The sequence below is a fragment of the Gasterosteus aculeatus genome, chromosome 9, assembly GCF_964276395.1.
Source record: "Gasterosteus aculeatus chromosome 9, fGasAcu3.hap1.1, whole genome shotgun sequence".
NCBI classification, from domain to species: domain Eukaryota; kingdom Metazoa; phylum Chordata; class Actinopteri; order Perciformes; family Gasterosteidae; genus Gasterosteus; species Gasterosteus aculeatus.
The window spans coordinates 6,366,760-6,392,430 of NC_135696.1; the positions used below are offsets into that span (position 1 = coordinate 6,366,760).

The following is a 25,671-nucleotide window of genomic DNA, read 5'->3' on the forward strand; positions in this document are numbered from 1 at the left end:
GTAACCCCTTTGATTGTGACTGTAAGTGGTTTCGGCTGGTCAGCTGGCTCCAGGAGAAAGGGGTGCGGGTCCGCCGGCCGGAGGACATGCTGTGCAGGCAACCTCCGGAGCTGCTGGGCCAGCCGCTGCTCAACGTCAGCCTGCTCACCTGTGGTACGAAACCAACAACCACCAATACTAAAAACATCCCCGTTTGGATTCCTACCACTCAGATTCACGTATTGAACACAGTCGAGGGACTAAAATGAAGTGTCTCCACTGGGCTGAACCCGAGAAAGACATCAAGGAACTCAACTTGATAAACCGAGGCCCTTTTCTCAATTTATTATGCTGCTTTAGACAGAGAAGGTCTGTTGCTGATTGCCGACTCCTCTGTCTGTCTGATGTCATGCACCAACCGCCAAGTCAAATTCCTTGTATGTCTGACATATTTTGGTAATAAATTAGTCCTGATTCCTGTAGTGTCAAATGAGAAATCAGCCAAAATATATATATGATTGAACTTTTTTTTCCCCTTCTTCTCCAGGTCTCAACTACGCCGCTTGCCTGGAGGACAGCAGCAGTGGAGGAGGCGGACGGAGTGAGCTTGTCATCTTCTCCTCCTCCACACCGGGGAACTTCACGAGCGAGCAGTGTAACAGCGTGTGCTTCGCCGCGCTGCACCGCTACGGGGGTTTGGGGGCGAGACACGAGTGCCTCTGCAGCACAAACTCCGAGCCAAACTTCATCAGCAAAGCTCGCTGTTCAGCCGCCTGCACGAACCCCCACGTCATGAAGGTACGCAGCACGCGGTGGTCCCCGGGCGTGGCGTTCCGCCGCTTCATGGTGGTTCATTCACACGGAAACCTCGTCTTCCTCATGCGGTCCCCTCTGTGCGCAGGAATGCGGGTGGACTCTGGCCGACGACGTGTTCGCGGTGGACTTCGCCGTGTCGCTGAAGCCCATCGCGCTGCAAAGCGTCCACGACAGCGTCAGTTTCTCTGCCGCGTCCTCCGTCACGCCGGTGACCCTGTCCTGGGACTTCGGTGACCTTTCGTCCCGAGTCAACACTACAGAATCGGGGTGCACCACAGCAACTCACAAATATGGGCTTCCGGGGCATTATGCGGTCGGTTTGATGGCTTGGGCTGGACACAAGGAGGTGAGGGAAAAGATTAGGAAATACTTTATTTTCTTTTACAGTATAATGAATTAACCCCTTTTCAACATAATTACCTGTGATTGTGATATTGTGTTGTACATTTGTTTGTGTTTGTCAGGTACGTTCAGCACGCGCAGGAGTCACCGTGACACTTCCTCCCAAGCTGGAGCTGCGCTGTCCACCTCTAGCTGTGGCCAATAAGAGCCTGGACATCACACTGGTCAGCTGGGGTGCTGATGGCTTGAATGTTGATTGGAAGATTTCAAAGGATGGTGTTGAGGTTGCCAAAGGTAAGATAAACCAAGTGAGACGGATCGACACTCGATAGCCGAATTAGGACACAAATGGCATTGGGGTTGTTGGTAAATTGTGAGCTAATTGTTTTCATAGAATTGTTCCTAATAATCATTTGGAACTTTGAATAACTGACATGAGATGTAACTCATGACATGCATACATAAAAAATAGTCACATTAACATTTTCTGTCCTCTGTGCCCACATTTCTTTCCCTTTAACTGTCCTTCACTGTTTGCACCTCTTTCAGTCTGAACAACAGATCTGTTTGAACAGGACGAGCTTTGTAAACACCTTGAACTGCAATGGAGTTATTGTCTCGCGTGTCTTGTCGTAATACATTGTACCGCGTGTGCATCTTGTCAGATAAATTCTAAGCCTTGAGGATTTTGTACATTTCAATGAAAACAAAAAACTGCGGTGATATTTTATTTTTTTTAAACTTGAATTCCAACTTGTCTGAGCTGTGCAAGTAAAATATATGCAGCTAGCTTCATACACCTTTGCTTGTTTTCAATGTAGGAAAACAGTATTGTATCAAAGTATGACAAAAAAGAAAATGTTGAACAAATATATCACTGATACTAAACTCCCTTTTAAGTACAAATATACCTTACTTTTCATATGTGGATGAGAAAATAATTATTATTATTATATATTTTGCAGCAGAGTAACCAGTAAAGTGTTTTTTTTCCTCTTGAATGTTAAGGGAACGAAGACATCACACTAAGGGGCTGTTTGAGCGTGTCGTTGTTTACTTTCTAATCTCAAGGGCGCATAAGTTCTCCGCATGAAGGAGACATGAAGCTGTAACGGGGTGTGAATGTTTCTGTCCTCTGCCAGCCTGCCCTCACTTCCCAAACAACGGGGTGTGCCACGACGAGTCCTCTCGCTGCTTCCAGATCGTCTCGGGCGAGTTCAGCTGGACGGACGCTCGCCAGCAGTGTTCAGACTGCGGCGGCAATCTGGCGATAGTCAGGAGCGACGCGCTGCGCATCCTGCTGGCACCCAAGATCACGCAGTGAGTGTTCTTCTGAAACATTTAATGCTCTAAATTTGATCATACGACATTAATGCATTTTTTCATGATCCCGTAATTTAATGTTTCTTTCCGTTTTAGTTTGAAAATGAGGCAAAATAGGGGGTGGGGGGGGGGGGGTGTATTGGGAAGAGGGCTCTCGACCACAATTAAATGTGCTGTTACCCACGGCAAGAGCAGAAATAAGCAAACATTGGTGAGTGCCACACGACAAAAGAAGAACATCATTATCCTGATCCCATCATCCTGGAACGCCCTCAAACTATTTTGAAAGGTTCAAGTATTCGAACAGATTTGGAAAATAACTGACAATCACAGAGTACATGGTTTGGATTTGTAAGCACATTCTTCAGACTTCAAATCGTTTTTTGAAGGCCAGAGCTTTTCTTTTTTGCTATAGTATCAGTAGTGTAACGTCATGCCGTTAAGCTTTCAGTACTTTCTGTGGTCTATTTGTCATTTGTCATCCCCATTCATTCATATACATTATATTATATATATTGTGATGCGTCTGGGTCCAAAACAACCACAAAGTTTAGGAGGGGAAGGGTGAACACGCCGTCAGCGTGGCTTTATTTCCAACAAAACAAAAAAAACAATAGGATGAGGACGCCGTCCGCGTGCTGCCGGTCCCTCCGGCTCAAACACGTATCAAAGACCAACTTAAAACGTCCTCGGTTTCCCGTCGTTGCCTGGGACAAAAAGGGTGGTCGTTAGTCAGGGGGTGATCACAACATGACTAACAGGGTCGAACAACGTGGAGTCTCAACTTACCGCCCGATGGTGAGAGCTCTGCTCTGGATACGAGCCAGGCACACACAGAGAGGCCAGGGTGCAGCTCCTGTTATGCCGACACCCTGATTGGCAATTCAGCACAGCCGTGCTCCTGCAGGCGGGGCTGGGAGCATATCACCCTGATCAAGGATGGATCTGGGGACATACCTCCCATCGATGACCCGCCCCAAGAGCTGCACCCGGCCCCCTCTGCGTACACCAGTGCAGCAATAGAGACTCTCACCTGATCGGGGGCAGCCTAGGGTAGAGACTCCACAATATATTTATATAGATAAATACCCATCTAGACCTTAGGCCTTGACATAGTATCGGCGTACAGTCCTCCTTGCAAAAATAGTCATGTTTCTTTCGGCTTTGCTTCGCTGAGAGAGTTTGTGGACTTGTGCTGTTCTGAAGTCCCCCGGTTTTGGTGTTTAGGTCAGAGAGTGTCACAAAAAAACACATCTGTAAAAGCACAGCTGCGTTGTAGCTTTCATCGCCCTGGGAGGAGGAGTCCACAGTTCATGACGCGTGTGTGTTGTGTTGGGGTGGAGGCCCTGCCCTCACAGCCTAAAATGGATGATGGAGGAAAAAAAACCTGCTGCAGATGGAGCTTATCCCCTCTCTCCTCCTCCACCCTCTCACTTATGTAAGGAGCTCTATAAACATTAGGTCTTATTTTTTGCCTCAGAGACTCTTTTTTCTTGTTATATATTCAATATTTGAACCTGTCCGGTCTTTAAGAAGCCGTTTTCACAGATGTGGGTGTTCAGACATTGTTGACAAATCTTAACAAAAGATAAAAAATAGATTGAAAACAAGACCACGGAGGAAATTGCACATAGCTGGGCGAAGTTTTGGACACAAGAATCAAAACTAGACTTCCATTGTCTCGTGTCACAGCCTATAACCTTTTCCAGTTCACAGCTTATGGAACGAAAGCGGATGAAATGCGCAGTCCATTAGTGGGCTCATGGGGTTCCTGTTGTAATCACAGAGCCTATTCAATATCTGGCATCCACTCTCTTAACATCCCACTGGAGTTCAATCCAAGCCCATTTCAGCTTTCTCTTCACTGCAATCATTGATTCTTGAAGTCAAGCTGGTAAATGATTGAGAAACTTAAATGTCACAGTTTGATTCAAGTCAAGATCACACAACATGTATAAAAATATATATTTTCTCCTGCTTTAACGGCATGTCAAAGGAAAATGGTCTTATTGTACAGCTCTTTTTTTAGTCTTTCAGCCATATACACCCATTGGTACATCCAAGCCCTGGAGGACTGACGAATCGTTAGTACCCTGTCACACACACATCAGAAACATCCCGCGGAAGATATTTGTTAAGCGTCTCGCTCAAGGACGCATCGACACGTGGAGCTGCCGGGGATCCAACCGGCCGATGCTCTGATTCAAGGGCGATCCTGCTCCTCCACTGAGCCACGGTCGCCCAACAGCCACTTCATGTGCAATAACTATCTTTGCAGGTACGCTGTGTCTTACCTTTCTTTTCGCCCAACCCCCCAGGGTGCGAGGAGCGTGGCTCGGCTTCAGCGACGTCGACTCTCCGGGCAAGCTGCGCTGGATGGACGGCTCGGACGCTCAGGAGGGAGAGGAGGGCCCGCCGCCGCGTTCCTCCATTGCCCGTGGAAACGTGTGCGTGTCCCTCGATCAGTCGGCTCAGACCAGTTCGCACCCATGCAATGCCAAGCGGGCCTACGTCTGCCAGTACAACGCCCAAGGTACACTTCACGCAGACACACTGGGACACCGCCTTAAGTAATCAAGAGGAGGAAAAGGAAAACTGAGGCAGAGATGGAATGCAAATGCCTCTCCTCCTTTGGCAAGAAGCTTTAACCTTCTATACTACCGATTCTACACAAATGAAGCTGTGATACAAACGAGCGAACAACCTCCTCTCGTAACGAGTCGTACCGTTTAAGGGAAGAGAGGAAGCAATTCTACATGAGTCAAGCAGTGATTCCCATATCTCCTAACCTCTATCTGTACATGCTCAGTTTGTAGAAGAATCAGGCATTGTATGTATTTAATCTGTTTAAGCTGTAGAAAGTGAGCAGACTTCACAATGTATTTTATATGTGGCAGCTGGATATCTGAACTTACTATACTACTACTACTTACTATACTATTACTGCCATGTTTACCACCCCACCACTTCTAGATCTTTACTCTTTTTAATTTTAAAATGAGGTGAACATAAAGCAGCTCCCCGTCTTTTGTCCCCTTGTATGATCTAGTGCGTGTTCCAGATGCAGGGATTTACACTTTGGGCCTGACTGTGTTTCCCTCCCATAATCCTTTGCACCGCGCCGCGCCCGCTCCGCTCTCCACTCCACAGCCTCCCAGAGGAGGCGTAGAGGTGAGGAGGAATCTCCCCTGGTTAATTCAATGACCGTATTTTGCTCCTCGAAACCTGCTTTTCATCAAACTTTCCGTCTGTTTCTCTCATTCGTCAATCACAGGTGCTGCTGTTCCCAGCTATGAGCTGCGTTTGGGCAGGTCGTCTGTCCTCTCTGGAGTTCGTCGCTCCGGAGCTCCGTTCACAAATCCACGTCCGGTTCCAGACCTACAGACCGTACTGTCATCATCCCGGCCTGCACCTGCTGCTTCCCAGTGAGTCACACCCCAAAACTCACACGTGACACCTGAAACCATCCGCACATAGCTGGTGACTATCAGCGCGTGGTAAGAAAAAAAAAAGCATAAGCCATCTGCGCCCCCACAACACGAGTTGGACAAAAACATAGACACACACACACACACAAAGCCTTGTCTGAAGTTGTTAGGGAAAGTCAACATTAAAGAACATTTTGAATGGAGGAGAAAAAATGCAAAACGGAAGAGAAACGAGACAGCAGCCATCAAGGTCGCCTCCCTCCTGAGGACTTCCTGTCCTCGTCCAGACACATGTCACCTAACTGCAACCCTGCACGGCACAAAAAACATAGTTCCTTCTTCTTTTAGTTATTCTCTTTATTTCAATTTGGCTAAACAACTACGAGTAAATGATTAAACCAACGCATAATTTGTGTCTCAGGCTGTGGGGGTCCAGCGTGCGCCCCGGTGGCGGTTTGTGTCCCTAATGACACCCGGAGCGGTGATCCGTCCTCGTGCCCCCGACTAGAGCAGTGGTGTCCCTTCCAGCGCCGTTGCCTTCCCCTCCTCAGTCCCTGCCGCCCGTCTGCCTGTCCGAACTGCACACAGGGTCACCTCCTGCCCCCCGGGGCCCGCAGGCCTAGATACACCCTGCAGAATGAGGTGGTCTTCACTCTACCACCGGGACCGGCTGCACACGTACTGGTGAGAGGATTTGCTTTTGCCTTCGAACTGATTATTTAGTGATTAAATAATATGTGAACGAAAACTGTATGAGACTGGTCAAACAGTTGAGGCAGTGCAGCCTTGTTTACTTCTGATCCCTGTTTCTCTCAGGTACGAGAACACCTGGAGGACCTGTTGGTTTCCCGTGGCGACATCATCGCGCTGCAGCACGATGCTGGCCCCGCCTCCCTCCTCCACTGCAAGTCTTCCCCACATTCAATGTGGCGACAGCCCGTCTTTGCCCTCAACCAGTCAGAGTGGTTCTGGATCAACAACACCGCGCAGTCGATAGAAAGCGTGGCTGACCTTCAGCCTTCCCCAGAGCTTGACCTGAAGACCCTGGTGGAGGGTGGTGAGGGAGTCTGGCTGGAGGAGGTAGTTTGTCCCGTCAGGGTGCTCTATGTGGGACACAGTGAGACTCAGCTCCTGGGAGTACAGTTGTCTGATGGCCTGAAACAGCCCGGACTCTACAGCCTGCTGGTAATAATGTTTGACGAGTCAAGTCACACATTTATATTCAAGATTGAAGATATTTTAACACCGGCTGATTGATCATCATCATCATATCATATTTGTTGTTATCCATTTTTGTCCTATATTGGTAATCTGTTGTATTAAAAAAAGAATTGATACACAATGTAATTCATGAATTCCAGGTGACTTCAGCTGAACCATCATACCCAGCCTCTGCATCATGCCCATTGCGAGTGGTGCCTCCTCTGGGTTTGACCATCCTTCACCCCCACCCAGAGAATGGCACCCTCTACCTGCAGCCCAGCAACACCAAGCTGCTGCTCCGGGTCCGCTCGAGCTACCCAACAAAGGCTTGGTGGCCCGGCGGTAATCACAGCGTCACCTTCCAGCCCGAATGTCCCCAAGAGTTCTCTGCTGGTCCAGGACTCTGTCAGCCAGAGGCGGGCTCGGAGTCGGGGGGGGAGGCCACAGAGCCCAGCTTGTATGCAGTGCTGGATCTAAACTTGAGTACGGAGGAGCAGAGAAGTCCGGTGAAGGTGGAGCTGGAGGCCCACAATAACGTGACTGAGGCCAGCCTGTCGGTGGTGGTCCACTTGGAAGAGCCGCTCAGAGTACTGGTGGTGCAGCCGCATCCTGCACACAGGGTGCTGATGGAGTCCGTTGTGGTGTGTGAATGTGTTTACTTCACTTCTATTGATGATACAGGATGCACTCTGCAGTGTAATGGTTTTGTAACGTGTCTTCATGTGTGGGTGTTTCAGAGCTACACAGCATCAGTGCAGGAAGGCTCCAATCCCACGTTTAAATGGACAGTGGATGACAAGCCATACTTCACCTATTATAACACCGTCCTCAATGTCATCTACCAGCAGGCCGCCACCTACAAGCTCACTGTGAGTTTCTCTCCACAACCAACAAGAGACATGCTGCCGAACCTCGTTTACAGTTTAATATTAATCGCTAGGTTCATTATTTCATGAGGTTTTTGGATACACAGTCTTATGTTTGAACACTGAGATTTAACTAAAAGGTTTATCACAAGTCACCTTTGCAAAGAGCATCACACGATCGATGTGTGAAAAATATGAAACAGCACGGAACCTTTTCAGCATTTGAAAGATTTTTTTTCAGATGCAAACTGAATAATTGATTTGGTACTAATGCAGTTAAAACACAAAACTGCATTTATTACTATGTAATCATTAAGGTTGTCCGAAGACATTCCTGTAACAGGTCTCAGTTCCAATACCTTAAAGACGTTTGACTATTCTCGAGATAAAAACCAGTCTGAGCACAACATCTGTTATTTACGATCAATCAATTCCCTGTCTGTTTTAGCCCCACTGGTTAGATCACATCTTGTTCTGGCACCTCATAGTGTTGCAACGTGTCATGTGGTGTTTTTTCCCAGGTGACGGCCATGAACCACTTCAGCAAGCTCACGGAGCACTTCAACGTGACTGTGGACCGGCTGCAGCCCATGGCCAACGTCACAGTAAAGGGCGTGCCAGATGTTGTCCCTCAGTGCTCCACTCAGACTCTCACCACCTCTGTTCTTGTCGACATGTCTGTGGCCGCCACTTTCCGGTAACAACAACTGGGGGAGGAGGGGGAGGGGCTGTTGATCCATGATGGACAGACAGACAAATGGATATTTGCTGTGGTGTTTTTAGGAAAAGGAATGAAAACTTTCCTCTCTGTCTCTTCTCTTGCTTTTGAAGGCTGAGTGGAAACACATTGCATCTGTTTGTGTTTGACTGCTCCTTTCTTCTCCTTTATCTCTTTCTCTTTGCTCCATTCTCCGTCTCCTGTGAGCCATAATAGCAGCAGTCACACAAAGCAGACCCTTGAATTTATAGCTGTGTGGTTAGAGCAGATTGCTGACAAGAATTTTCCCTTCAGCTCGCCGTTTCCCCTGTAACACCCCCCCCCCCCCCCCCCCCCCATCCGTCCTTCCTCTTCTTCTCCCTTCTTCTCCCACCCTCTCTCACATTTTCACCCTCCCAATCATGGTGCTCTCTTTCACTCCACACGGACAATGCTATTCCCTCTTTCCAGTGCAAGTGTGTATGTGTATGTGCATTCAAATACACACATTCTTGTATGTGAAGTAGTTCAATACATTTACTTGTCGAATTTATATTTATTTAGTTTACTTGTTTAATGGTTTTACATCATCTCTGTGGTTCTGCAGATGGTCTTTTGGTGACGGCGGATATAAGGAATTTGAATACAAGCCTCCCTATGCCCCTTCCCTCCTCTGCCCAGACTCCCCCAATCAGGTGCTTCTAAGCAACAACGTCACCTACATTTACTCCCAGCCAGGTGAGCCCCCGCCCATCTTCCTATCAGCCGCCTCACAATGTTTTTGTTTCCATTTGCCAAAGCAACAAGAAGGTCATTTCACCCCCTTTCCCCTTCCTCTCCCTTTCTTCTTCTGTAGGAATATACACAGCATTGGTGTCAGTGTCCAATCGCTATGAGAACATCAGTCAGAGCATCAACATGAGCGTCTACAGCATCCTCACCCGTGTCGACATACAAACGGAGCCGCTACTTCTCCTCACTGGCAAATCGGCCGATTTTGAGGCTCACCCTCTGCCCTCTCCGTATGGCATTCACTATGACTGGCACTTTGGAGATGGTTCCGCCCTGCTGCGAGGTCGCCGCGTGGCACACACCTTTGCACAGAGTGGCGTCTTTAACGTCTGCGTACATGTTAACAACACTATCAGTTCGATGGACGCTTGTGCGGAGATGTTTGTGTATGAGGAGGTTGGAGATTTGACAGCTGAAAGCTCTTCTCCTACAGAGCTTCACAGTCCTACTACAGTACGGGCCCGCCTTGGATTAGGTAATAACATCACATGGAGATTCTCAATGGGAGATGGGACCGTCTACACACAACCCGAACCTGAGGTGTCCCACAGTTACATCAAAGACGGCAACTACACGGTGAATGTAACGGCCGCCAACGCTGTGAGCTCCGGCTGGACAATCCTACCAGTGCAGGTGTTCGTTTTCCAAGTTGTGAAAATGGAGCCCAACGGCTGTGTCCAAGAGCAGACCCCCGTCAACTTTCAGGCTTGGGTGTCCGGTAACGCGTCGGCTCATCTTTATGAATGGAGCTTTGGGGACGCCACCGCAAACGAGACGCACCGCGGCGACCCCAGAGTCTCGCACACGTACTGGACCAGTGGGAACTACCACCTCTCACTGCTTCTCTCCAGCGGGGTCAACGAGGCCACCAAGGCAAACTTCTTCAACTGGGTGTGCGTGCAGCCAGCGTTGACTAACATCAGCCTCAACCTGGAGAAATCCCACTACGCTGTTGGGGATGAGATCCGTTTGCAGGCCAGAGCACAGCCAGAATTTAACTACAGCTATCAGTGGGACTTTGGTAGAGGGGAAGACGTTGGGCTTGTAAGTGGCTCTGGGAATGTCCGGACAACGTATAAAAACCCTGGCCGTTACAGTGTGACAGTCATTGCCTTCAATAACATATCCACTATTAACACCAGTGTTTTGATTGAGGTTTTGATGCCCGTGGGTCCCATTGTCATTCAACATAATGGCACCAAATACAATAACCTGACTCTTAAAGCGCCATACTCTTTCACAACATCTTCCATGGCCTACAACGTTACTTATGTCTGGAGCTTTGGAGATGAAAATAAGATTACAGGCCAGAGTGTCCTCCATAACTTCAACACCTCTGGAAACTACAATATTACACTAACAGCAGCCAACACCGTTAGCAGAAATCACACCACTTTACCTGTTACTGTGCTCACACCAATCTGTGGATTGACTGTCAACGCCAGCTTGGTAAACGTCCCTCTCAATGCCTCGGTCCACTTTGAGGCCCAAATGGAAGAGGGAGATGATGTCCGGTTTTCTTGGAATTTGTGTGACCGTTGCACCCCAATCCAAGAGAAACACACTATGTTCTACACTTTCCGCTCCGTTGGAACTTTCAACATCATCGTGACAGCGGAGAACGACGTCGGAACGACACAAGCGAGTGTCTTCCTCTATGTCCAACGTGAGCTGGAGGGGCTGCAGATTTTAGCAGAGGACGAGATCAGAGGCGCGGGATTGGACGGTTGCTGCTTTGCTACAAACCGCATTCTCCACCTTCACGCGGGATTAAAGGAAGGAACCAACATGACGTTCACTTGGAGCCTCATCAAAGAGCCAGACTCCCAAAGCTCGAGTTTCAACATAAGCGGGAAGACAGTGCAGGTGAATTTCTCCACACCAGGACCATGTGATATATTTCTCCGGGCTGCCAACCTCCTGGGCCACCTGTCTGTCACCAGAACCATCCGCTTTCTGGAACCAGCTGGAGGGGTGGACCTGCTGGTCAGCGACAACCCAGTTGCAGTCAATGCTTCAACTAATCTGACGGTGCTGAGTCTTGAAGGCTCTGACCTGCAGTACCGCTGGTCTGTGAATGGGGACCCTTTGAAGTGGAACCATCCCTGGAAGATCCACACCTTCATGAGTCCCGGCCTCAAGCTTGTCACTGTGGAAGTCTTCAATGAGGTCAGCTCAAAGGTTGAGTCAAAGATAGTCAGCGTCCAGGAAGTCATCTCTGGTTTACGATTCAACGCCACCAACGTGACCAAGCAGGGTTACGTAGCGACGGGCGACAGCGTCTCGCTGCAGGGGGAGGTACTGACAGGAACCAACGTCACGTGGACGTGGCAGTTCAAAGGAAGAACAGAAATGGGAAGGAATACTTCTATTGTTTTCCAAGAGGCGAAAACAGCCACCGTCACTGTGAACGCAACCAACGACATCAACGGGCAAGTCGTTTCTAGAGAGTTCTTCGTTCAGGACAAGATAAAGGGGTTGGAGCTGAGGGCGAGTAAAAAATTTGCGGCGGTCGGCGAGAAGGTGAACTTAACCGTGTTAATGGCAGCGGGCTCTGACGTTTCCCTCATACTGAACATCAGCGGAGATACCACTGTTACCCTTCAACCCAACCAAACCTACAGCCACACGTTCACCAGGGTGGCCACGCACATGGTGAATCTCACCGCTCAGAACCAGGTAAAGATGGACAGCATTCAAAGACGATACTATTCCAGAAAAAAAAGGCTTTACAGCCTTTAGTATCATATTTCACATTCTCTACTTTTGCCAGTCTCCACACTAGTAAAAGCATAATGTAAGTTATCAATGCCAGACATATGGGTACATTTTCAAAGACATGTCTATCAACATGAGATCATTGGCTGCTTACTTGAACTAAAACGTCACTTGAAGTCAGTATGTAGAGTGTTCTCAGCAGAAATGAGGAAATATTTGGGAAGGATCACTACAGTTGTGTTTCTGGCATTAGCTCTTGATTGTCAAAGCCAGAAAGGGTAAATAAAGCTAATGCAGTGCACATGTTCTGTCGCAATATGACAATCCAGGTGAGTTTGATTAAGTGGCACCTCCAAGTGGAGGTGATGGAGCCGGTGCAGGGACTTTCCATCCAGGGAAGCAGTGACGCAATCCCCGTGGGGGTCAGGAGATTGTTTGCAGCCAACATCCTGACAGGCAAGCCTGTTCGGTTCTTGTGGACTTTTGATCTACACCACCATGCCATGACGATGCACATGACTAAAGAGGTCAGACCAATTTGAATAGTCATAATTACTAAATATGATAATAAAGAAAACAACTGTTAGACGTTGATGTGTCTCCCACAACCCTAGGTGTTCTACACGCCAGAAGAACCAGGTCTATTGACCATCTACCTGAAGGCCCTCAACACACTACATTCTCAGAACGTCACAAAGTACATCATGGTGCAGAACCAGCTTTCAGCAGCTGTTCTGCATGCAGCGCCCGTGGACACCTTCATCAATAAGACGGTGACTCTGATTGCACACATCACACCCAGATCTAATTCTGTGACGTGCTTGTGGGACTTTGGCGACAGCTCTACTCCTCTTCACACAAACACCACCACTGTGGGTTATGAGTACAGCCACCCAGGACAATACTCCGTCCAAGTAGGTTTCTTTTCCCCTGTACTCTATACGTTCATCATTCATAGTGTTTATCTATGAAATATGAAGCTGTTTTGAGATTTCTGTGGGGGGGTTTCTCTCTGCCAGGTGAACTGCAGTAACCTGGTGAGCTGGGTTCTGGCCCAGGTGGAGATAAGCATCAGCGTATTGGAGTGTGAGGAGCCAGAAGTGCAGGTGGTTCAAGCCCCCCGTCTGGCCATCTGGCGCTCGCAGCCCACGTTAGTGGAAGCTAGCGTGGACCTGAAGGGCTGCCTCCACTACGGAGCTCAGTACCTCTGGCAGATACTTGCGCCTCCCTCCTGTGATAATGACGAAGGCCCCAGTGTTGCCCCTGGGGTGGCAACTCAGCCCTATCAGTCTTTGCTTGTCCCTGTAGTCCGCCTCCCGGTGGAGGTCGATGTGCGACGGCTACAGCTGTCGCTGCCTAAGATGGCTCTAGCTGCAGGGAACTACTCATTGGTGTTTTCCATGTCCTACGAAGGCGTGCCGTTACGGAAGGCCGCCTGTCTGCAGCTCAGTGTCATGGCAACCAGGTCGGTGGATAAACAAAGTTTGCACTATTATTGATTTTTTTTCTGATTTATTATTTATTTATTTTCTGAGCTTGATACAGTATGGAATTGACACAATATTCCAAGTCTTTTTCAAGTGCCAAAATAATTATTTGAAGAATGCAGCTATCTTCCAAGAAATGATATAATTTAATGTAGCAACTATTTGAAAACTATATTGAAAGATATTTTTTGGTGTCTTAATCTTGTGTGTTTCAAGATCTCCAAAATTAAGCAAATCCCACCAAAATAATAATACATACTAATAATAATAATAAGAAGAAGAAGAAGAAGCTTATTCATAGCACTGAAGGTAACATGAAAAGCATGTGTTTTTGATATTTGGTTGAATCTCCCTTTAAATTTGAAGGTTGAATTGAATTTCTGCCAGCTACGATGAATTAGTAACTTAGATTTATGGTGGAAAAATGTATAGAATCTTCTCAAACCACCACTATACAATTTTCAAACCATAATAGAGGTAAATGTTAAAAAGTCAAATCAAGTTTGTCCCAACAGCGTCACAAAATTCCTACATACATGAAACCAGTGTGGAAGAATTTTGATTTATAATTAGTAAATTGACGGGGCACAACCGTCATGTGGCACAACTGTGTTTATTTATCGACCAATAACCTGACAGCTCGCCGGGGTCTACAAGTTTCATCTGTTAACTTTAACTCCTTTTGTCCCGCCAGGCTGATGCCCATCATAGAAGGGGGCACATACAGGGTGTGGTCGAGGACTCAGGACCTGAAGCTCAGCGCTGTGCAGTCCTACGATCCCAACATGGACCCAGACCGCCAGTCACTACTCCACTACCACTGGGAGTGTCAAGGCACCTCGAAGGTAAGGGCAGGCAACAGACACAGCTGATTAAAGTAGAGGCGGGATCAAATATGTGTGCTTAATTTGTGAACAAATACACAAAATGCAACAAAACCAATGTAAAAAAAGATGTTTTGCCGATTAAATTAGAACTTAAATCCCCGTGAATTGGGCAGAATGAGTAGCAAAGGAACGAGTGGTGTTTTTAAATGTCTTCAGTTCATGTTCAAGTTCAGGAGGACTTATTTCTCTTTCTGCTTTTTCTCCTGTTGTGAGACAGGAAGTTTTCTCGCTTGCTATTTTCTTAATATTTTACTTGATTTTAGTATAAATAAAACTGTGTTCAAATATTGAAAATATTGAACACTGATTTTGGAGAACAAATTTGATATGTATGGCGTTTTGCTGCTGGTTGGTAACCTATTCTGCCTCTGCAGAGACCACAATGTAGGACCCGATGGGATGGGTGCGTCCTGCAGGAATGTATGTGTGTGGGAATAAGTGCGCGTACATCTAAGCAGACGGGCCTGTTAAAGGGTCACGTAACGGCTTAGAGATGAACATTCCACAGCTGGTGCTTTGCTCTCCACCCTGACAATTACACTACACACATTCACAATATGCACACATAACACACACACACACACAGCTGTGTTGCACTTCTGATAAAGAAGGACACACAATCTGACTCCAAAGAGTGAAACTGTTTTGTACTTTGGTAGAAGAACGATGGAGAAAAGGATTCGAGAGAAACAAATATTGATATATATATATACAATTGCAGGAGAAAATAGTAATAGTAAATAGTAATGGAAAAGTACTCCACACTGTCTCTGACATTTGTCATAATTTTTAGTTGATGATATTTCTAATCCATTAGGTCAGTATCTTAAATTAGATCAGAGACGAAATAAATTTACTTGTTTTACTTCAAATGTGTGAGTGTTCCAAAGTAATCGTAGAGCTTCACATATTTTGCTGTTCTCGCATCCAGATGAGACATCACAAAAAAAATGAAAAGCCGCCTCACCAAATGTCCACAGCTGTCCCTCCACGGGATTTAAGGTTAAAAGTTACCTTAAATTAAAGCGGTGTTCACAAAGCCTCTTGAGTGTCTCTTTCTAGTTACAATGACGTAAATACACAAAAACAAGGAGTATAGGATTGTAAACTAATCTCTGCTCCCTGCAGGGCGCGGAGCACTGCTCCAGTCTGAACTTCGGCCTGGGCACTAGTGATCCCGTGCTGGGAATCTCCGGCTCCGAGCTGGAAGCGGGCGTTGAGTACACTTTCAGACTGACCATCAGCAAAGACGGCATGCCGCCGGGGTCGACCACACAGACCGTAAGTCAACCTTACTGCACGCGTCAATGCATACAAATAAAAAAACACTGTTCCTTTTCCTTTTTTTTTATTCTGAGACCTCTGGCAGCAGCGTAAAGTGTTGTATTTTCTCCAAATTACATCCTGTTAAACAGACTTAAGGGCTTTGGGCCTCACGCATCTCTCTTCGTACTCTAACATCAACATGTTGAGCATGTTAGAAGTGTTTTGTCGTCGGCCCTTCGGTTGGTCTTACGGATGTTTTTAGATGTTTGGGCTTAAGGGTACACCAAAACTCAAATTGATTTACTATATATATATATATATAATATACTGAATTTTGAATTGCTATTTATGTTTTGACCAATACGTTTATGCATTAAAAGATATTAAAGTTGACATGTAGTTCCTGTACAAAGTTGCTGCTTTACGATTTATTATTGTAATATTAATGATCAATTCCTTTAATTTATATCTAGATATTTATTTGTTACGTAGTCAAAGTCAAAGAAACAATCTTCAAGTCCAGCCTCATGTTGATATACAGATACTGTAAAAGAATAGTCCCACTCAACTGCACAGGGTGACTTGATTAAACCCGGATTCCTGCATCCTGATTTGCTAACATTTGTTTGTGTGAGCTTGACAGGTGCTTGTCGAGAGCGGCCACATTCCCATGGTGTCTCTGGAGTGCGTGTCCTGTAAGGCCCAGTCCTTCTACGAGGTCAGCCAGAATTCATATGTCTACCTCAAAGGAACCTGCGAAAACTGCCATGGATTTCGTCGGGGGGTAAAGACACACACACACACAGACACACACACAGAGGCACACACACACTCCAAATCCAAATGTTTATGTCACAGCAAAGTGACATCACGTCACCACAGAAGCAACAGTGAGCTCAACGTTCCCACATCCTCTCCTAACCCCCGTTCTTGCCCTCTCTTCTCCATCCAGACTTTCCATGGGATTTGTAATGTGTGTGGGTGTGTGAATGAGGTCATCGTAAAACTGGAACCAGAGAAAATATGTTTGGTTGTTACAAACACTGGGAAACATTTCGAAAGGCAAAACACTCGTTCATTCAATTCAGGGCCGCCGATTGCACATGCTAGCGTTCAGATGTGCCCAAACCAGGGAAACTATTTTATAATCACACTGTACTTTAGTTTCCATACAGGGGTGGTTTATAATTTGGTTCTCTTTGCATACATCTCACTAGATATGGTTTTCACAACATGCGTCATCATACAGTGAAAATAACGTCTTTAAAGCCTCTATGGAAGAAAAAAAGGAAAAGAATGTACTTTTTCTTTTTTTTTTTTAGCTGCCTCCCTTCTCACCTTAATTACCCTTTTTCATAATATGCTATCTAGAAGAAACCCTCTGAAAGCATTCAGCATTGCAGCCTGGTTTCTAATCATTTGTCTGTTTATCACTCCTGTCTCACATTGTTTGCACTGAACAAACACAGTGAGGAAACCCTTTCTCATCTAATTTCTCATCTCTTTCCAATCAATGCTGTTATATTTCTACATAATCCCCAGCTTGCATCTGTAAAGTCCTTCTCTCTCTGCCGCTCAGCGCTGGAGTGCCATGACGCTGGAAAACCAGACTCTGGTCCTGGACTCTTCCTCCACCACCACAGAAAGCGACGGCATGGACCTGGTGCTCCGGCAGGGCGTGCTTCTCAACGGCGAATCCTACAACTTCACTCTGCACGTGACCGACGAAAGTCTGGATGGCGACGGCGCCGCCTCCATCACCCTGCACAGCAACATGCCGCCGGCCGGTGGGGAGTGTCACCTGAGAGGGGGAGGGGAAGCGGGAATGGAGTACGGGAAAGACGGCGAGGGCTGGAGGATACGCACGCTGTTGGACCGGGTTCACTTTAACTGCTCGGGTAAGAGGGGGGGTAACGGGGGTCGTCGTGGCGCAGGGGTTAGAGAAGGTGTGCTGGGAAGCACAAGGTTGGTGGTTCGATTCCAGGCTGCCTCATGTTCCATGTCGAAGTGTCCCTGAGCAAGATACCTAACCCCTAGTTGCTCCCTGGGCAAAAATGTGAAAAAGCCATGGGTTTAAAGTGTAATGTAAGTCGCTTTGGATAAAAAGCATCTGCTAAATGACATGTAATGTAATGTAACGGGTTTTGTCAAATCTCTGCCATCTAATTAGTGCATTTACCATTATTCATCACTTGTTCTCTTCTCTTGGTTTCTCCCTCACTCTCTTGCCTACAGGCTACAGCGATCTCGGGGTCTCAGAGACTCCTCTGCTCTACAGCTTATTGGTGACGCGCTGCAGAGACGATTACTGCGAAGAGTTCTGTGTGTACAAAGGCAGCAGCCCGGAGCACTCGGCCTTCCTGCCTCCAGGTTTTAGCTCAGTCCAAAACCGTGTAGCGGTGTCCATCAGGGTGGAGGACCACCAGGGAGCAGCCATCACTGCACTTAACAAGTAACTATATTTTGCTCTGCGTTTTCGTTAAGTTAAGCCTAAGTGAGACCACGTAAGTAATGTTCAGTCCTTTGGTTTTGAGGGTTATAGTGTTTATCACTTTAAATAAAATAAATAAATCCTCGCCAACTAAACACAGTTTAGCTGCTCTTTAGTGGATATTTTCCTCACAGTGTGTTGATCAGTGAATTTAGCGTTTGGATAAACGGCAGCTCCTGTCAAAAATGATCCAACAGATTTTACTCTACGTGTGTCAGAAAGCCTATTTTGTACTTCACACGGTAATGAATCCAGTCCGTACGGATGGAGTACGGTTGAAATCCGCAGGCTCAGTGCTTTTCGTTTTGTGTTTGTGTGCAGGTCCATTGAGGTGGTGCTGCCGGAGGCGCCACGTGAGTACAAGAGCCTTCCCCATTGGCTGTCTGAGCTGACCGACAGCAAACTCAAGAAGCTATTGGAGCAGGGAGACTCCCAGAGGGTCCGAGAGTTATCGTTGGCTCTTATTACAGTGCTCAATGAGGTAGGATAAACCAAGGCGGGCGATTATACAACAGTCGCAAACACGTGAAGGAATCTTATGCGTTTACCTTCTTCCAGTATGAGCTGACCAGGCACTCCCAGAATGAGCGCGGGTACCGAGTCCGAATCCGCAGCAACATCACCAGAGCGCTGACCGCTCTGGACCTGATCACCGTTAACGACATCCAGCAGACGTCCGCCGCCTTGGCCCAGTGCACGGTGAGCGGGATGAGAGTGAGGCAAGGCGGGAAGGAAGGAAAAGAGGAAGAGAAAAGAAAGCGATTAAATCAAGAATTTTGTGGGGGGTTTTTCCAGGCGATGAGTCGAGAATTCATATGTGAGGAATGTCAGAACAGCACCTTGAACAAGCTGGAGTCCATGCTGGAGATTCTGCAAACCGACACCAAGCAGGGCACCGTCACTCCCACTGAGATAGCTGACAACATCCTGAACATCATGGGTACGAGACCGTGTGCTCTTCAGAACTGTGTTTCTGTGTCTGAATGAAGGTCAGCTGTAACATTTCGAGTCGCTGGATGCTCGGTGGGTGTAACGAATTGTCCTTTGACCACTTCTCAATCCTCCTGCTCCTCCTGTCCAAAGTTACTCCCTGGGTGCTTTAAAGAAGTGCACTTTTCCTGTAAATGCTTAGGATCTGTTACACGTAGAGGTCCTGCATTATACACTTATCTGTTTGTATTTGACTAATGTAGTAAAGTTCTATTAATTAGGAGCATGTCTATTGCTGAGGGAAGATCATGGCTGTGTTCCTTATAACCAAATCACATGCACTGTCTATAAAAGGAAGCTGAGAAACAAAGGCTACCATGAAATGTACACGTAATGGGTAATTATTCCGTAGGTCATGTTGTGCGGAGCTAAAAATTGAGCCTCTTAGATTTGGTGCAACTCGTGCTGATAATGTAAACCGCCTTTATGGTGCCTGTTCTACAGGATCCGTATTATTTAGCCACGTTGTGTGAGAAGACAAAGTGTGCAGCTGAATCTTTTTCTCCTCCTCTCCTCTTGTCCGTTCCATGTGTTTCTCACGCGTTGCCCCCCTCGCTGCAGGTGATCTAATTCATCAGGTCGGCCAGTCAACGTCCCAGTCTTACCTCCAGCTGGCCCACTTGAATTCCCCCTCACACCCCTCAGCTGCCGTCTCCGGGGACCAGCAAGGAGCCCTCCCTTTGGAACCCCCGCCCCCCTCGCGAGTGGCGGCCAAAGCTTACAGCCTGTCCTCGGTCCTCATGCGGATCCTCATGCATGCTCGCGTGCTCAACGAGGAGCCGCTTGTGCTGAGGGGGGCTGAGATTGCCGCCACAGGAAAACTGGCGGACCCTCAGAGTCTCCTCTGCTACCATGACCACAACAGTCCAGGTGGGTTTGCGTGTTCCGTATCTTATGAGCAGATGAGAGTGATATTCCTGTAGGTGGTAACAATGATACCCTACATTCATAAGAAATGGTACGTTAGTAAGAGGAAAGTGAGGAACGACGTGCATCATGGCGGTTTGTGTCAGCGTTTGATCTTCTCTCCTCGTTGTGTTTCCAGAGTGCAAACGGTTCTCCATCCCCCGAGCGTTCAACTACAGTCTTGGCAGAGCTGCAGCAGGAAACAGCATTATGCAGCTTCTCTTTCAGGTGACATGATAGAAACTACTCAGAAGAATAGAAAAGTCTGTGTCACCCTTTTTCTTTGGATTGCAGTTAAACAACTCTCATTGTCAGAGAAAATGTATTATATTGTGCTAATATCATAACTTTCATTCCCCACATAATAAATGTTAGTATTACAAAGGCGCGCGCGCACACACACACACACACACGCGTGTAGCTCCTCTCATGAGTATCCTTATTTTCCTGAGCAGGTGGAGTCAAATCCCTTCCCCTTCAACTTTGTGGCCAACTACACCGTATCTACCGAGGTGGCATCCATGGAGTTCCGCACTGAAAATGGCACTCAGATTCCCATCTCCGGCCTGGACGACAGCCTCGCCATCACTGTTGCTGTTAACAACGGAAGCGGTGGAGGAGAGGTGGATCTGGTGGGTTCTGGTACCAGAGGAATCCCCACGGCTGAGGCTAACATTAGCCACTGTGACTCCGTCATCGTCAGGGTCAGCACGGGAAACACCAACAGAGAGGCGGGGATGTTCGTGCAGCTCAATTTCACCAGTCTGCAGGGTGAGCGCTCACATTCACCACTTAACTGATTTAATACCATGCACACACCCATTACTGATCTTAGTGCTTAGCCACTTAAAAAAACCTTCAGAGGAAGGTATTTAGAAGTTGGAACAGTAGTGGTGTTGGACGGCATCATGAAGGAGATGTTGCCTTGTCATTTTCATTATTCTTACTCTCATTGCAACTCGTCCAAGAAGCCTCACGGGGATAATAAAGAACCAGCGTGTGTGGATTTGGCCCATCTCGTACCATGAGAGAGTTTTCAATGGGCTTTTACGGGCCACACATCCTACTTATCTACAGCATTTAATCGTTTCTTGCAATTTGATGACATAATCTCAACGTGATTTGAGGTTTGAATTTGTATTACTTTATGCTTCTAGTTGTGACTCAGTTTCATTCTTCTTATTCTTATATCGACTCCTTCTCCAGACGCGAGACAGAAGAATAGAAGAGAAGACAATGCGGAGGAGCCATACATCACAGCCTACCTTCATTCACATGAAGGACCCAACGAGTTCAACTGCACAGACAAAAAACGCATCACACTCGGCATGACCAGGGGGCAGGACCTCGACCACAGGAAATACACCTTCTTCCTGTCGCCAGAGTAAGAGCTCCTGATCATCTACTGCTATGTAACATGTCTGTCTACTATATCACATGCTACACTTGGGGCAGCAACTGAGGCCCTACGGTCAAGCTCGGAGGTTACCGAGTCATTTGTTTGGGATCTATTTTCACGATGACAACCAGATTTCTATCACCGTTCTTGCACAGGTCGTACGACACCACACTGGACTACTTTATCAACGTGAGCACGCCATGCAGCCCCAGCTCGCCGCCCGCGGGGGTTCATCTGGAGGTTGGGGTGTTTGCTTCCTTGTGTCAGTACTTCAGTGAGAGTGAGAAGCAGTGGCGGACAGACGGCATGGTGCCCCTTGCAGAAACCAATGCCAGCAGAGCAGTTTGTCGCACCAGGCACCTCACGGCCTTTGCCGCGGGCCTGTTTGTACCGGCCGACGCCATCAGCTTCAAAGTGCCGGTCAGTGTCACGGAAACAGAGACTGTTTTTCTGCACCAGGTATCTGCACCAGATGAAGTGACTCTTTGCCTTTGTCCCGTAGGAGCGTTCTGGTGCACCAAGTCTGGTCGTGCTCTTGGTGTGTGTGTTGGGCCTACTGAGCTACGTCGTGGCAGCGGCCCTCTTGCACAAGTTGGACCAGTTGGATCTACGCCGGGCTGGCGTGGTCCCACTCTGTGGCCAAGACGGACTCTTCAAGTACGAGGTCCAGATCAAGACCGGCTGGAGCCGCGGGGCAGGTGAGTTGGATGATGGGACATTTGGATTTCTGGCAGAAAATAACGTTGTTGTCTTTTAACTGGCTTGATCTGCATCTGAAAAAACAAAAAAGCAAAAAAACGACATTACTACAAATTCAAATGATCGTGGTCAAAAGGAGAGTCTCTGTAGAGATCAGATACGTGGAAGCGGTCAATAAGATGCACCTCTCTGTCCCCCGAGGCACCACGGCTCATGTGGGGGTCAGTCTGTACGGACGCGAGGGCCGCAGTGGGCACCGCCACCTCGACAGCAGAGGAGCTTTCGCGCGCAACGCTCTCGACATCTTTCACGTCGCCACAGACACCAGCCTGGGCAATATCTGGAAAATACGAATTTGGCACGACAACAAGGGTACGCAATCGCACACAGCCGAGGACGTCAACCGGCTGATATTTGAACACACTTCTGGTAACCGTCATTTCTCCAGGTCTGTCTCCAGCGTGGCTGCTGCAGTACGTCCTGGTCAAAGACTTACAGACCGGCAGCAGCTCATACTTCCTGGTCGACGAGTGGCTGTCTGTCGACAACGAGCGGACCGGCGGACAGGTCGAGGTTGAGGTGGAGGCCACGGGTGAGAAGCTACGACCCCCCACCGCGCGCCACCCCCGCCATCTGGCTGGTGCGAGATGCCGTTTTTTTTTTTTTTTACTCCCATCCCGTTTTTCCCCTCAGAGGAGGCCGTGCTCCGTCAGCTGCCCCGTCGTCTGCAGCGCGAGCTTCAGCGGGCGCTGTGCGACGGTCACCTGTGGCTGTCGCTGTGGGAGAGGCCCCCCCGCAGCCCGTTTACCCGCCTGCAGAGAGCCACGTGCTGCGCGTTGGTGCTGCAGCTCTTCGTGTTGGCCAACGCGCTGTGGTACAGCATCGTGGTGGACGGGAGACCCAGGTAGAGCAGGGAGAGCATTTTGTGTCGCCATGACATGTGCAGCTGATGTGTTCCTACATTGCACTACCGCCCTGCGTTGCAGCGCGCGGGCCGCGTCCAGGTTTTCTTCGTTGAGCGGGGAGACGGTGGCGGCAGGCGTGGTGACCTGTCTGGTCGTCTACCCTCTCTACTTGTTCGTCTTCACGCTCTTCAGAATGAGTCGCAGCAAGGTAACACGCGCCTGCTCCGCGCTACGACCCCCACCTGCTTTTTAGGAGCGTCCATATGAAGCTAAATATCTTTCTCTTATTGTGTGAATGTCAGTGCGTGTCTGTGGAGCAGGTGCCGCAGCAAGTGGACCAGGAGTCGGTGGAGATTGATGACTTCCTAGATGACTCCATCGACGGAAGTTCTTTCCTCTTTTTCAATGGCGAGGTAGAGTCTCATGGGACGTGAAGCTGAATCATAAACCCTGTTTTTTTTATTTTTTTTATTTGTTGTAGAATCAATATAAGAGTGAAATAGAGCCCTGTTAAGAAACGATGCAGTAAAGCAAAGTAAAATGTTGTGCTATTCCCACGTGATGAATGTGTGCCTCTTCTCTCTCTACCTTTTCGTCGTTCCTTAATCTCTCCGTCTCTCAGAGCAACTCAGAGGAAACCAATTTTGATTTGCCCACTCCATCAACCAAAAGGTGAGTGTGTGACTGAAAGTATTGAAAGTGATGCCAGATATCGAGCCTAAAGCGCCAGTGGAATGAGGATTAGAAACAATAGAAGAGCATAAAGAATGATAAAGAAAAGGGGAAGGGTTCATGTAATCTGGTATTATCAACTAGAAGAGACTGACAAGAATAAGAACAAATTCTAGTGAACTTTCTTGGGGGTTAAATTAGCAAAATTAGTTCTCTAGTGAGTTTTCTTAGGACCCCCCCAATACTTCATCTTGTGAAATGTATTATTCTCCTTCGCGAAGCCTTGCTGGGTTTGTTGGGTTTAAAAAGGACAGAGAAGAAACTCTCGCTCTAAGCTGCTTAAACAACACCTCTGGCGGTTTGTTTCAGTGGGGAGAGTTGGGGCATGGCGGAGGACGAGATGGAGGACGGCGATTGGCCGGAGCTCTTGAGTGACGTGTCAGTGGTGGGAGGGGCGGGGCATGGAGCGGGGCTGCCCAGGCTGAAGAGGGGTCAGGGGAGCAGGCACCTGGGTGTCGACATGACCTTTAACCCCGACGACGTCGAGGGGACCGACCAACGCGACAAATATTTCACCTCCTCAGGTAACTGAAGCTGGAGGGTTTTTAAACCAGTTTTTCCCTTTTGTTTTGTACATGTAAGCGTTTGGTCGTATCACACGGGCCGTGTCAAAGTGCACTGAAATACAAGCTGATGCTTTCCGCTCGCAGACGAGGATCTGATCAAGCACATCCTGGCAGATGGACAGAACTTCTTTCCTCAGACGGATGAAAGTGAAATGGCTGACTTGTAAGTTTGATCTCTGATCTTTTTTACCTTTATGAAATACTGCAAATCAGCCCGATTTACTTTAAGATATTGGTGTATTTGCTTGATTTTGATTCATTGTATTATTATTTGCATTATTTTGTGCGCGCCAGGTTGAGCATCCTAGGAGATAAGACTGAAGTGATTCTCCGCCAGCAGCTGAATGAGCCTCTTCCTCTGGATACCGTGAGAAGAGATCCACCAAAAAAGGCTTTCATCTCAAACACGGGTGAGAGGGTGATTGTGGAAACTTCCTCCAGCACTCAGGGTCCATATTTGTTAGTCCTGAAGATTTATACTAAAGAACCATTTTAGTATGAAAAGTGATTCCAGGATTATTCACACAGGCAATCAGACACACAGATTACTTATAATCTGCCTGGTTGTTTATTTCTTATTCCTGTTGCTGGTGGATGAGCTGGTTCAGTGAAGACATATGATACGGGTAATATGGTACCACATTGTTTGTGATACGTGTAAGTAGTAAAAGTACAACGAGGTCATTGTTGCAGGAGGTCGGGATCCCCGATCCCCCCCCGAGTTGGTTGATGAGAAGAATCGCAGCACGTTGATTAATTAGTCAAAAGTTAACATTTATTTAGAAGAGAAAAAGATTACATGAGCAATTCTCCGCAGATATCTGGCTCTAACTATTGCTTATAAGCAGGAGGTCGAACACACAAGCACGTATTTCAGCGCTCGGTGTAAATGGCGTCCCCGAGCAGTAAAAAGTCTTTATACAAATGTGAAGGCCATGCTCAATGCCAGTTACGAGAAGCTGCAAAGCAGGTTGAGATAAGAACCCAGGTGAAGATGAGGGTAGCGCACATTGTTCCTTTGTTCGAGCGTCTGTGAGAGCGAGTTAACCTTCTTCAGACACAGCTGCACATGGAAACCTTAAATCTTTCTGCTTTTGCACGTCAGGGGGAAATACAGACACTTGAGACACGGGTTTAGCACAAGGCAAATGTTACAACATATTTTACCATTACATGCAT

At 47.6% G+C, this 25,671-nt stretch overlaps 1 protein-coding gene and 1 long non-coding RNA gene across 5 annotated transcripts in view; one reads left to right on the forward strand and one right to left on the reverse strand.

The window, feature by feature from the left end:
* Positions 1 to 25,671, forward strand: part of pkd1a (polycystic kidney disease 1a) — a 45,465-nt gene that overhangs the window by 11,871 nt on the left and 7,923 nt on the right. For 2 of the 4 annotated variants that reach the window (XM_040185755.2, XM_078080292.1), the window contains exons 5-45: positions 1 to 153; positions 527 to 777; positions 881 to 1,141; positions 1,260 to 1,431; positions 2,280 to 2,457; positions 4,779 to 4,993; positions 5,510 to 5,631; positions 5,735 to 5,885; positions 6,310 to 6,572; positions 6,705 to 7,073; positions 7,250 to 7,732; positions 7,829 to 7,960; positions 8,479 to 8,654; positions 9,262 to 9,392; positions 9,511 to 12,125; positions 12,494 to 12,691; positions 12,779 to 13,078; positions 13,184 to 13,629; positions 14,346 to 14,496; positions 15,667 to 15,819; positions 16,448 to 16,588; positions 17,384 to 17,702; positions 18,040 to 18,256; positions 18,617 to 18,776; positions 18,854 to 18,994; positions 19,091 to 19,235; positions 19,847 to 20,155; positions 20,331 to 20,419; positions 20,647 to 20,962; positions 21,398 to 21,575; positions 21,746 to 22,010; positions 22,093 to 22,288; positions 22,491 to 22,661; positions 22,738 to 22,881; positions 22,983 to 23,193; positions 23,276 to 23,402; positions 23,497 to 23,607; positions 23,817 to 23,866; positions 24,236 to 24,450; positions 24,577 to 24,655; positions 24,787 to 24,902. The exon at positions 1 to 153 is cut by the window's left edge and continues 11 nt beyond it. In XM_040185755.2, the coding sequence (XP_040041689.2) occupies positions 1 to 153; positions 527 to 777; positions 881 to 1,141; positions 1,260 to 1,431; positions 2,280 to 2,457; positions 4,779 to 4,993; positions 5,510 to 5,631; positions 5,735 to 5,885; positions 6,310 to 6,572; positions 6,705 to 7,073; positions 7,250 to 7,732; positions 7,829 to 7,960; positions 8,479 to 8,654; positions 9,262 to 9,392; positions 9,511 to 12,125; positions 12,494 to 12,691; positions 12,779 to 13,078; positions 13,184 to 13,629; positions 14,346 to 14,496; positions 15,667 to 15,819; positions 16,448 to 16,588; positions 17,384 to 17,702; positions 18,040 to 18,256; positions 18,617 to 18,776; positions 18,854 to 18,994; positions 19,091 to 19,235; positions 19,847 to 20,155; positions 20,331 to 20,419; positions 20,647 to 20,962; positions 21,398 to 21,575; positions 21,746 to 22,010; positions 22,093 to 22,288; positions 22,491 to 22,661; positions 22,738 to 22,881; positions 22,983 to 23,193; positions 23,276 to 23,402; positions 23,497 to 23,607; positions 23,817 to 23,866; positions 24,236 to 24,450; positions 24,577 to 24,655; positions 24,787 to 24,902 (10,620 nt within the window). Of the gene's footprint in view, positions 417 to 526; positions 778 to 880; positions 1,142 to 1,259; positions 1,432 to 2,279; positions 2,458 to 4,778; positions 4,994 to 5,509; positions 5,632 to 5,734; positions 5,886 to 6,309; positions 6,573 to 6,704; positions 7,074 to 7,249; positions 7,733 to 7,828; positions 7,961 to 8,478; positions 8,655 to 9,261; positions 9,393 to 9,510; positions 12,126 to 12,493; positions 12,692 to 12,778; positions 13,079 to 13,183; positions 13,630 to 14,345; positions 14,497 to 15,666; positions 15,820 to 16,447; positions 16,589 to 17,383; positions 17,703 to 18,039; positions 18,257 to 18,616; positions 18,777 to 18,853; positions 18,995 to 19,090; positions 19,236 to 19,846; positions 20,156 to 20,330; positions 20,420 to 20,646; positions 20,963 to 21,397; positions 21,576 to 21,745; positions 22,011 to 22,092; positions 22,289 to 22,490; positions 22,662 to 22,737; positions 22,882 to 22,982; positions 23,194 to 23,275; positions 23,403 to 23,496; positions 23,608 to 23,816; positions 23,867 to 24,235; positions 24,451 to 24,576; positions 24,656 to 24,786; positions 24,903 to 25,671 lie in introns of all 4 variants that reach the window. The other 2 variants (XM_078080290.1, XM_078080291.1) reach the window with 2 other exon arrangements.
* LOC144383275 (uncharacterized) lies at positions 3,021 to 3,354 on the reverse strand. Its single transcript, XR_013450639.1, has 2 exons — positions 3,250 to 3,354; positions 3,021 to 3,167 (listed from the first exon to the last, which is right to left on the reverse strand). It is a non-coding gene; the product is annotated as an uncharacterized LOC144383275 (long non-coding RNA).